The following is an 11,367-nucleotide window of genomic DNA, read 5'->3' as shown; positions in this document are numbered from 1 at the left end:
CTAAAACATGTTCAATGCATATTTAAAAAAATATAAATCAGTATTACTGAAGAAGCCACCAATTTAATAAAATTCCATTTTACAACCCCTTAAGGTAGCTTACAATGATTGAAACTTCTATATTTTAACTCAATTATTGCTATTTTGCATGTATCTATTGTATTCAAAGTTATCTTTTGTTTTCCCCTTTTTAAACAAACCTTTCCATCCAGCGAAAGTGATTTTTCTCTCAAAGGAGAGTGTGATTTTCTTTGTAAAGGGCACTACATCCAGGACCACAATGTGATGTGCTGCAGAGTTTATTTTATTTTTGTCATCTTTGCCATTATAGAATCACAGGTGGGAAGAGAACAGAGATCATCTAGAATAGGGATGGGGAATTATGGTCTTTTATGACTTGTGGACTTTAACTCATGGCTGGCTCAAAAATTCTGGGAGTTGAAGTCTACAAGTCCTAAAAGGGCTATAGTTCCCCACCTTTGATCTAGAACAGTAACAGTAACAGAGTTGGAAAGGACCTTGGAGGTCATCTAGTCCAACCCTACGCCAATGGCAGGAGACACTACACCATTCTGGACAAATGGATGTCCAGTTTTTTTTCTTGAGAGTTCAACTAGTCCAATCCCTGCTGAGGGCAGGAATCCTGAAATTATCTCAAACAAAGGGCTAACCAACCTTTATTTGTATTAACCTGAAGCAGGATTTTTAACAAAGATCTTCCAGAAATTAGATTGTGCCAAGACCAAAGCAGTTTTTTAGGGCTTTCACAGGATATGTATGAACACATAAGAATTAATCAGAATTAGAATTAACCTCTGATGATGGAATAGTAATAAGACCAGAAGCTGGGGAATTCTGGGAGTTATAGTTCACACAGCTTAAAATTGCGGAGGCTGAGAAACTAAGTCTTAAGGAATAGTTTCTTGATTATAAGAACAATTTTTTTTTCAAACTTGGATCTCTTTCTGTAAACCTTCCACCCATTGGCGCTTGTCTCCGTTCCGGAGAACCAATCACATTTGGAAATACGATGCTAAAATATCCCTAAAGCGACCCACCGATTTATGCACAAAGGAGCCGTTCCGCAAACTCTGTCCCGGTTTTTCCGCCTTCCCGTACAGTATGTATGAAGGCGGAGGTGGCCAGAGGCGACGTCAGCCACCCTCCGGTCTTTCTCTGTCAAAGTTTAGAAGTTCTTCCATCGCTAAGAAATGGCCTCTCGCATGTTTGAGGATAAAGATCACGTTGCTTTCTATAAGAAATACAGGTTCTCGCTTCAGGAGAATTTGCAAGCCGTGATCCTCGCGTTCCTAGAGAAAAAGGTAAAGATGGGAGAGCGGATTGCGTTGGGACTTTTAGCAATGCGGTCGCAGGTGGAAAACGGTCCACTGAATCCAACTACAGCAGGGAAAACTCCTTCTCCAGCAAGAACAGCTCCTGTTTGTCGGGGTGGAGAACCCCCAATTAAAAACAAACAAAACATTCAGCACTTAGAAACATGAGGACTAGAATCTTTGTATTTCAGAGAAGATATATATTTTAAATTGCTCTTTGCAGAGCACCAAGTTACGTCACTCAATAGAGTTGACATTCAGAAGTGATGAGAAAGGGATCGTTGGACCAATGTTTGATTTGGAATAAAGCAGTTTTGCTAGTGAAAGCTGTGACTCTGAGGCGGAATGTTTTTCTTTATTTATATTTCTTTTGTACAGTCTGCGTCCTCTGTTTTTTGCTCAAAAAGATGGGACACGCTTTCATCTAGCAGCTTTCTGTGACCCCAAACAATAAAAATGAGCATGTAAGATTTTAAAAATATATATTGCAGGCATACCAAGTTTTCAACATTTCTGACAAAGTTATGACATTTTTTAAATTATTCTTTTATTCTCTGTGTAGAAAATTTGGTGGATTAGTAATCCAGATACCAAATGTTATATTATTCTCTAAAAGTAAATAAAAGTAAAACAAGTTAACTGATATAAGCAAGAAAAAAGAGAGAACCATTTCATATATTCCAAATGTATGTAAATCTAATAAAATGAAAAAGGATGCCTGCTAGAAATTTTTTTTAAAAAAAAAAAGCAGAATGGGGGAAAGAATAGATGATAGTTCGACAGATTGATGGATAGATAAATAGGCCATTGTGGGAGCAAAATGCTAGATTAGCAATACTGTGCAAAGAACATAGTTGGAGGTGCAGAGTCACAAGGAAACAGAGATTGCATAGGCCATAGAATTGCGGGAATGGAAGAGATCTTGAAGGTCTTCTCGTCCTACCCCCTGCCCAACACAGGAGTCCTTATACCATCCCAGACAAAAGTCTTTTCTTTAAAATGATGGATCATCCACAATTCTGGGAGGCAAGCTGTTCCATTTTTTAATTCTTCTTTCTGTCAGAAAATCCCTCCTTATTTGCAGGTTAGATTTCCCATTTGCTTCTTGTCCTTCTTTCAGGTGCTCTGGAGAATAAGTCAATGCCCTCTTCCCTGTGGCAGCCCTTCAAATATTGACAGACTGCTGTCATGTCTCCCCAGAGCCTGCTCTTTGTTAGGCTAAACATAACTAGCTCCCTGATGTATTTATCATACAGTTTAGCCTCCAGACCTCTTATCATCTTTGTTGCTCTTCGCTGCACTCTTTCCAGGGCCCCAGCATCTTTTTTGTATCATGGTAACCAGAACGGGATGCAGTATTCCAGATGTGGCCCCACTGGCAGTATAGAGGAGTGCTATGATTTTCAGTAATCTTGATGCTATCCCTCTGTTGACGCAGCCTAAGATTGGGTTGACTTTTTTTTTTGAAGCTGCAACACATGTACTTAACTGATGAGCCATCAGGCCATCTAGATCCCTCTCACAAGCACTACGATTGAGCCAGGTACTGCCCATCCTGTGCCTGTGAAGTTGTGGTTTTTTTTCCTGCCTAAATGCAGGGCCATACTTTTTTCATCACTGAACTGCTTCTTGTTGGTTAGGGCCCAATGCTCAAGTCTGTCAAGATCCTTTTGAATCTTGAGTCTCTCTTCCAAAATGTTAGCAATTTCCCCCCAACTTGGTGTTATCTGCTAATGTTATGAGTGTGCCATCAATCCTCTCATCTAGCTCATTTATGAAGTTATTGAAGAGTCCTTGGGCCCAAGTCAGAACCTCAAGGTACCTCACTGCATGCTTCCCTGCACATAGATATAGTTCCATTGAGACTCATAAGCTGAATTTTTTTTTATTATTATTTTTCTTATAAATAAATAATAAACTTTTTTTCTTCATATATATATATATATATATATATATATATATATATATATATATATATATATATATATATATATATATATATGCTTATACCTCCTTATATTTCTTCATATATATGTTTATATACTATATAATCTTTTTGTGTGATGCTTATGTATATTGTTGTGACAAAATAAATAAAATAAAATAAAAATAAATAAATGAATCCATCTGGTGATAGTATGTCTATGCCAGGGGTCTCCAACCTTCTGGGAGCTGAAGTCCACAAGTCTTGAAGTTGCCAAGGTTGGAGACCCCCGGTCTATGCCACAAGTGTATATTAACCTTAGCAACTTTAAGATAATTGAACTCCCAGAATTCTCCAGGCAGTCATGGAGTATGCTGGGAGTTGGATCCATTATCTTAAAGTTGCTGAGGTTGAGAAACACTGGCCTAGAGGGAAGTGGAATCAGTGTGAGGCCTAAGAATAAAAACACAAGTAAGCATTTATCGTACAAACGGCAATATATATATATTTTTTTTGCCTGGATGGAGAATGGGGCACATGCAGCAGTGAAATGCTCCTGGTTCGGACCAGATTGTCCGATCCGGTAGCGATGGTGGCAGGGGTAGCAAAAATCACTGCCTACCCCCACATCAGAGGGTTTTTTTTTAAAGTCTTTTTTTTGGCCAAAAAATGCTTTTAAAAGTAAAAAAAAAAGCCTCTGATGATCACGCAGCTCAGCTGGGATCGTCAGAGCCTTTTAAAAACATTTTTTCTACAACCTCTTCGGCGGAAGAGGTTGTAGAAAAAATGCTTTTAAGGGGCTCTGGTGATCCCAGCTGAGTTGCCTGATCGTCAGAGGTTTTTAAAAGCATTACTACAGAACTAGTAGTAACAAATTTTACATTTCACCACTGGGTACATGTTTCTATGTATTTTTGCTTAATTTGTCTTAATATACTATGGGATCTTTTCCTGAATTTAGTTCCAGGTGGTAACGCATGATCATAATCTCTTGATAGACTGTATCTCTCAACCACCCAACCCTGCAAAATTTCTGCTTTTTAGTCAGTTCCATATGCATAGATGAGTGACTGCCTAACGTTTTTATTTTCTGAAAATAGAACTCAGGCAAGCTGTGCATTTCCATGACATCAAATTAGTTCACCAATGGCAAGAAGATAACATAAATTAAGTAGTAACAATTGGTTTAGGACCTGTTGTTGCTAAGAAACTAAGAAACTCTTCTTTTGTAAAATATTGAAGAAGATAGTGCTATAAATTATTCTGTGACTTTGAAATACATTGCTATTTTTCCTTCAAAGGTGAAATGCTTCCAGCTGGGAGTGGATGTGGGATGTGGTTCAGGTCAAAATACTCTCCTACTGGCCAAATATTTTGAAAAGGTGGTTGGAACAGATGTAAGCGAAGCTCAGATTGAGGAAGCTAAGCGAGCAGCACATCCTCTAAATGTCTCATATCTGTAAGTAAACATTCAGGATATTTGGACAATTTTGGCTCATATATGTCTGATTATTTGCCACAAAACTCTTTGCTCATCTTGCTTGAAATAAGCTCACTAATGATTATCAAACAGTTTTGTGGCGTATAATCAGACTCGTAAGGAGCCCACCTTTGGTAAGCAAGTTGAAACAGAGCGCAAAAGCTTTGGGAAAAAAAATGCAGCTACAATTTCATTGGGAGATGTATAGAACAGTGATCGCTAACCTTTTTACCATCGCATGCCAAAAGATGGGGGGGAGGGGGGTTGCGCACGTGCATGCCCACACCATAATTTTATGTGCCCTGCCCCTGTGCGCGATCCCCCCTCCTCCCTGCTCCTGACACACAATGGCCTGGTAGGCCCGTTTTTCTCTCTTACCTGGCTCCAGAGCCTCTCTGTGAATCTGGGGAGGGCGAAAATGGCCTTTCCCAACCCCGGACACCCTCTGGAGGCTAGAAACTGTCTGTTTGCCAATTTCCGGTTAGACAGGAAGTGATGTTTTTTGCTGTCCCCAGCCTCCAGAGACTCCTGGAGGTTCGCCATCACAGGTATAGAAGGCAAATGTAATTGTTTGTTGGCAACAAAGGAGTACTAAATAAAGTCACTGATTTGCTGTTCTCTCCCATAGTGCAAGTCCTGCAGAGGAGCTGCCATTTGAGGATAACTCTGTGGATCTCATCACAGCCTTTAGCGCTGTGCACTGGTTTGATATCCCCAGCTTCATAAAAGAAATGGACCGGATTCTCAAACCATCTGGCTGCTTTATCCTGTGTTCCAACACTCTTGATATGGAGTGGCACTATGGAGATCAGTCAGAGAAGCTGACGGAGATCTTCAAGGAGGTAAGCACCCTGCAAGCACCCAGGTAGGTGATAGCACCTATTGCCGCATGCATACAGGTAGTCCTTAACTTACAACCAGTCGTTTTGCAATCGTTCAACATTACAATTTCAATGAAGAAAGTAACTTAAAACCTGTCCTTGCACTTACAACATCCCAACGTCAAGTAATCCCAACGTCCCAGTGATGCGTTTGCAGCATCCCAACGTCAAGTAATCAAAATTTGGTTGCTTAGAAACCAGCATGCATTTACGACAGTTGCCGCATCCCAGGGCATTGTGATTGCCATTTGCAACCTTCCCAACCAATTTCTAACAAGCAAGTCAGTAGGGAAGCAAGATTCATTTAACATGTTATTAACTGCAGTGATTCACCTGACGACCGTAACAAGAAAGATAGTAAAATGGGGGAAAACTCTCTTAACAATTGCCTTGTTTAGCATCAGAAATTTTGTGCTCAGTTGTGATCATAAGTCAAGGACTATCCATACAGTACGTCAAGAACTCTTCAATTATTCATTAATGGTTTGAATCTTCTTAACCCTATAGTTACATGACCTCTGCAAAACCTGCAGGAATCTTAGATGGCAACAAAGAGTAACACCAAAGTCTTTGCTGCCACCTAATGGTGGTCTGGATTTTGCAACCCGGATATGGTTGTCTTGCCTTCAGTATCCGGCAAGGCATCTGCGTCATTTGGGAATGAGATCCATTGCATGCACTCTTTCCTTTTATCTGTCCGACATCCGCCAGTTTCATTAGGCAATACTGAATTTTGTAATTAAGGAGAGAAAGTGCACATAGGGAAAATTCATGGAGGAAAAGACCTTGATGCGACCTCTGTGACCATATTATAAGTAACTGTGTTATCTTCACTGATGATGTTAAACTATTTAACACTACCAACAATACGGCTATCCTTTAAAAAGACCTTGATTTTGTGTCGGAATGGTCAAAAATATGGCAATTCCAAATCTCAACCAGCAAATGCTCTGTTTTATACATTGGAAAAAAGAATCAGAACACTAAATACAAGCTTGATGGACATTACCTTGTAGATGACCCTCACCCAGTTAAAGACCTTGGAGTTTTCATATCAAATGATTTAAGTGCTAAAGCCCACTGCAACTACATCGCAAAAAAGGCTTTAAGAGTTGTAAACTTAATCTTACGTAGCTTCTTCTCCAGAAATATTACACTACTAACCAGAGCATACAAAACATTTGTAAGACCAATTCTTGAATACAGCTTGCCTGTCTGGAACCCACACCTCATTTCAGACATTAATACAATTGAGCGTGTCCAGAAATATTTTACAAGAAGAGTTCTCCACTCCTCTCAATACATCAAAATTCCTAATGCCACCAGACTTGAAATCCTGGGCTTAGAAAATGTAGAACTCCGCCGACTTCGGCATGACCTGAGCTTAACTCATAGAATCATCTGCTACAATGTCCTTCCTGTTGAAGACTACTTCAGCTTCAATCGCAACAATACATGAGCACACAATAGATTTAAGCTTAATATGAACTGCTCCAATCTTGATTGCAGAAAATATGACTTCAGTAACAGAGTTGTTAATGCACTACCTGACTCTGTGGTCTCTTCTCAAAATCCCCAAAGCTTTAACCAAAGACTATCTACTATTGACCTCACCCCATTCCTAAGAGGTCTGTAAGAGCACCAACGTGCCTACCGTTCCTGTCCTAACGTTCCTTGATCAGTTTCCACCCATTGCTTCTTGTTCTACCCTCAGGTGCTCTGGAGAACAGCCCAACTCCCACTTCTCTGTGGCAGCCCCTGAGATATTGGAACACTGCTATCATGTCTCCCCTAGTCCTTCTTTTTGTTAAACTAGACATACCCAGTTCCTGCAACCGTTCTTCATATGTTTTATCCACCAGTCCCCTAATCATCTTTGTTGCTCTTCTCTGCACTCTTTCCAGAGTCTCAACATCTTTTTTACATCGTGGCGACCAAAACTGGATGCAATATTCCAAGTGTGGCCTTACCAAGGCATTATAAAGTGGTACTAGCACTTCACGTGATCTTGATTCTATCCCTCTGTTTATGCAGCCCAGAACTGTGTTGGCTTTTTTAACAGCTGCTGCACACTGCTGGCTCATATCTAGATGGTTATCCACTAGGACTCCAAGATCCCTCTCACAGGATCTTACGTAGCTTCTTCTCCAGAAATATTACACTACTAACCAGAGCATACAAAACATTTGTAAGACCAATTCTTGAATACAGCTTGCCTGTCTGGAACCCACACCTCATTTCAGACATTAATACAATTGAGCGTGTCCAGAAATATTTTACAAGAAGAGTTCTCCACTCCTCTCAATACATCAAAATTCCTAATGCCACCAGACTTGAAATCCTGGGCTTAGAAAATGTAGAACTCCGCCGACTTCGGCATGACCTGAGCTTAACTCATAGAATCATCTGCTACAATGTCCTTCCTGTTGAAGACTACTTCAGCTTCAATCGCAACAATACACGAGCACACAATAGATTTAAGCTTAATATGAACTGCTCCAATCTTGATTGCAGAAAATATGACTTCAGTAACAGAGTTGTTAATGCACTACCTGACTCTGTGGTCTCTTCTCAAAATCCCCAAAGCTTTAACCAAAGACTATCTACTATTGACCTCACCCCATTCCTAAGAGGTCTGTAAGAGCACCAACGTGCCTACCGTTCCTGTCCTAACGTTCCCCTTGATCATATCCAACTTGTATAATTATTTCATGCTTATACTTATATATATGCTTACATGTCGTATAGTTATTTCATGCTTATGCTTATATATACCGTTGTGACAAAATAAATAATAATAATAATAATAATAATAATAAATAAAAATGCTATTGCTCTGACTTATAGGATAAAGGGAGTGAGCAAAGCTCAGCGGTGTCTACTATGAAACCACGTCTAAGACTTTCTCCCTTTTCTTTTATGCAGATTCAAGCCCAACTTCTTCCTTATACACATGAAAGAGTCAAATTTGTTTCAGATGACTACAAAGCAATATTTGATGCTCTGCCCTTCCAGGATAAGCAAAGGTGAGTGATAGACTTAGGAGTTTCTGTGAGTGTGAAGCTAGCAGATTGTGAGGTTCAGCCCATGTACAAAATTACAATTTTTTTTAACAGTAATAGAGTTGGAAGGGTCCTAGGAGGTCATCTAGTCCAACCCCCTGCTCACACAGGAGACCTGTACTAGGGATTCGAACCACTGAACTGCCAACCTTTCTGATCGACAAACTCAATGTCTTAGCCACTGAGTCACCTAGTCAGGCTTTGCAATTGATTCAAATTGCAAATTTGATTTATGCATTATGCATAAATCATTATATGCATAAATTATGCATTATGCATTTATGCATTATGAATTATGCATGTCAAAGTTGTAATCCTATATTCATGCATCCGGTGGCTGCAGGGATATTAGAATCTAATGGGTCCAGAAGCAAAGCCCCAACAGTGCTGAGACAGACCATGCATTTTTAAATGTTTTAATTTTTTTTAATTAACCACCTGGAGTCATTGGGAATTGAGCAGCATAAAGATTTAATAAATTATTCTTCATTGCACAATCAGCCAGACGCTTAGACTGGATTTGGTATTTTTTTATCTACCTGTCGATTCCTTCTCAATGACCTGGGATAGGAAGATTTTGTTGCTTGATAATATTAAGAGTATCAGCACAGGATGTAAGCTGTTCTAAGTAAAACTGCCTTATGAAATTGGTGGTGATTTTATCAATGCTGTTACAACTGACAACGTTACTGCTAAAAAAGGAAGCCATTTCTATTCAATGGGACGTTGTTCTAAATAGACAAATTGCATTATTTTTCCCAAGCACTAACCTGCAGCTGCCCTTCCTTTGCTAACCTCAGTAAACCTAGGATCATTCCATTAATCTAAACCAGGGTTCTTCAACCTTGGCAACTTTAAGACTTGTGGACTTCAATTCTCAGAATTCCTCAGCCAGCTGCTGGCTGAGGAATTCTGGGAATTGAAGTCCACAAGTCTTAAAGTTACCAAGGTTGGAGACCTCTGGTCTAGATTGCAGAATCCATGGGATGAAGTCTATGATTCCACCCTAAAAGACATTTTGCTTTTTTACAGAATCACAGATATTGTCGATAAAGTTCCCAAAAGTGTCTCTGAATTACTGGGATATCTCCAGTCCTTTTCTATGTACCACAGTTTGCTAAAAGCCCAGCCTGAGGCAGCCAAATATCTCATTCAGAATGCTGAACAAAGGTAATATGATGACAAATAATTCAACAGAGAAAGCCTAATTACATAAGATCAAAGAAGGGATTTTTTCCCTAATATTATTGCTTTGTACTAAAACAGCAACCTTCAAAGTAGTCAGCAAAAAAAAATACAGTCATAACCTATAGGCAGATAAAGTTAGTGGTATACTCAGAATTAATAAATCCATTTTCTTCCAACCCTCCATCCAGATGTGCTGCATCTGCAACTGTCAAAATTCCCAGCAACAAAGCAGCCCCAACATATTTAGAAGGGCAAGTTAGAGAAGGTTGAAGACATCTAACATCAGACATTCAAAGGTCAACAGTGAAGTAAGCTGTATAGGTTTTCTGCAAAAGGGAATTCTAGGGGCTGCAAGGTTGAATTAAATTGCTTTATGGCGAAATGGACAGCAAACAAGTTTAATAATAATATCCTTAAATTATTCTCTTAATGCAAAAATGTTAGGAAGGTGTATGTTGAAACCTGACTGCCAGCTTCACTGGGTTAACTAGCTAAGACTTGAAGCCAGATGAGCTAATAATACTTTATTGTAAGGCTACATTGATAGACTCTTGGAAGTCTAAAAGTGCAATCCTCCCGCAGTCTCCTTTGCAGCCCAAGAAACTAGGGAAGGTGCCTTCTTGCCCTGAGCACTATGCAGCTGCAGGCAATGCTGTTTCATATCTGACTCTTCTCTAGGCCGTGTCTCTTGGTCCCGGCTTTCCCACATGCCATTAACACTGACATTATAATTTTCTGTTTTTTAGTCAAAAAATTGTTGAGATAACCTGTACCAGCAAAAGTAATTCCTTATTGGGGAATAGATATCCCAAAATAAACAAACTATGTTCCCTAGGGGAAAATATTTGAATAGGATGATTTAGAGTTAGGGTCAAATATTAGAAAAACGATTGATTTGAAATTAAAGGGTTTAATTTGGAGGAAGTAGTGAGAGAAGGAAAAAAAACTGATTAAGGATTAGAGTTTAGGGCAAAGGGTAAGACTAGTATAAAAAAGAAATAAAGAAAATAAAATAAAAATTAGAGAGAAAGAATATTATGGCAAAAAGTGAAACATATAAAGTGTGTTGGAAGATAACTAAAAGTTGTATAAATTTGGAACTTGGCCAATACTCTGTTTAGAAAAAATGCATTGTATGTTTGTTTGTGTGTGTTTGATATAATTATTCCTATGGATTACATATTGCACTGGGCTTTGTGACTAATTTTCAACTTCCCCTTTGTAGGATTCTGGAGACAATGGGAGTTTCTTCACCTGAAACCGTGCTGGAGATTTGGGCTCGACAAGTTTGCATTCTGGGAAGCAAGAGCTGTCAAAAGTAATTCTGGCCTGCTTGGGGAGGGTGCCAGCAGGAAAAACCCCAACCCATTTCAGTGTCAAGCTTCAGTTCAATGATTACTACTTTTGAACAGCTTTCCAATAAACCAACACCCTGTTTATTTCTGAGAGGAGTGGAAGGCAAATGTAACATTAAGTAACCATTTAAAAAAATTAAAGA

General features: G+C 39.2%; 1 protein-coding gene across 1 annotated transcript; it reads left to right on the top strand.

The window, feature by feature from the left end:
* Nucleotides 1-1,142: 1,142 nt before the first annotated feature.
* On the top strand, nucleotides 1,143-11,308 carry LOC131188797 (putative methyltransferase DDB_G0268948). The gene is made up of 6 exons (XM_058164357.1): nucleotides 1,143-1,322; nucleotides 4,560-4,717; nucleotides 5,367-5,580; nucleotides 8,545-8,645; nucleotides 9,714-9,851; nucleotides 11,095-11,308. The coding sequence occupies exons 1-6, from the start codon at nucleotides 1,212-1,214 to the stop codon at nucleotides 11,189-11,191; spliced, it is 819 nt and encodes a 272-aa protein (XP_058020340.1). The 5' UTR covers nucleotides 1,143-1,211; the 3' UTR covers nucleotides 11,192-11,308.
* The last annotated feature ends 59 nt before the right edge of the window (nucleotides 11,309-11,367 follow it).

This window comes from Ahaetulla prasina, chromosome 1 (genome assembly GCF_028640845.1).
Source record: "Ahaetulla prasina isolate Xishuangbanna chromosome 1, ASM2864084v1, whole genome shotgun sequence".
Classification (NCBI taxonomy): Eukaryota; Metazoa; Chordata; class Lepidosauria; order Squamata; family Colubridae; genus Ahaetulla; species Ahaetulla prasina.
Note: the sequence above shows the minus strand (reverse complement) of the source record. Positions and strands in the feature narration are given on the sequence as shown.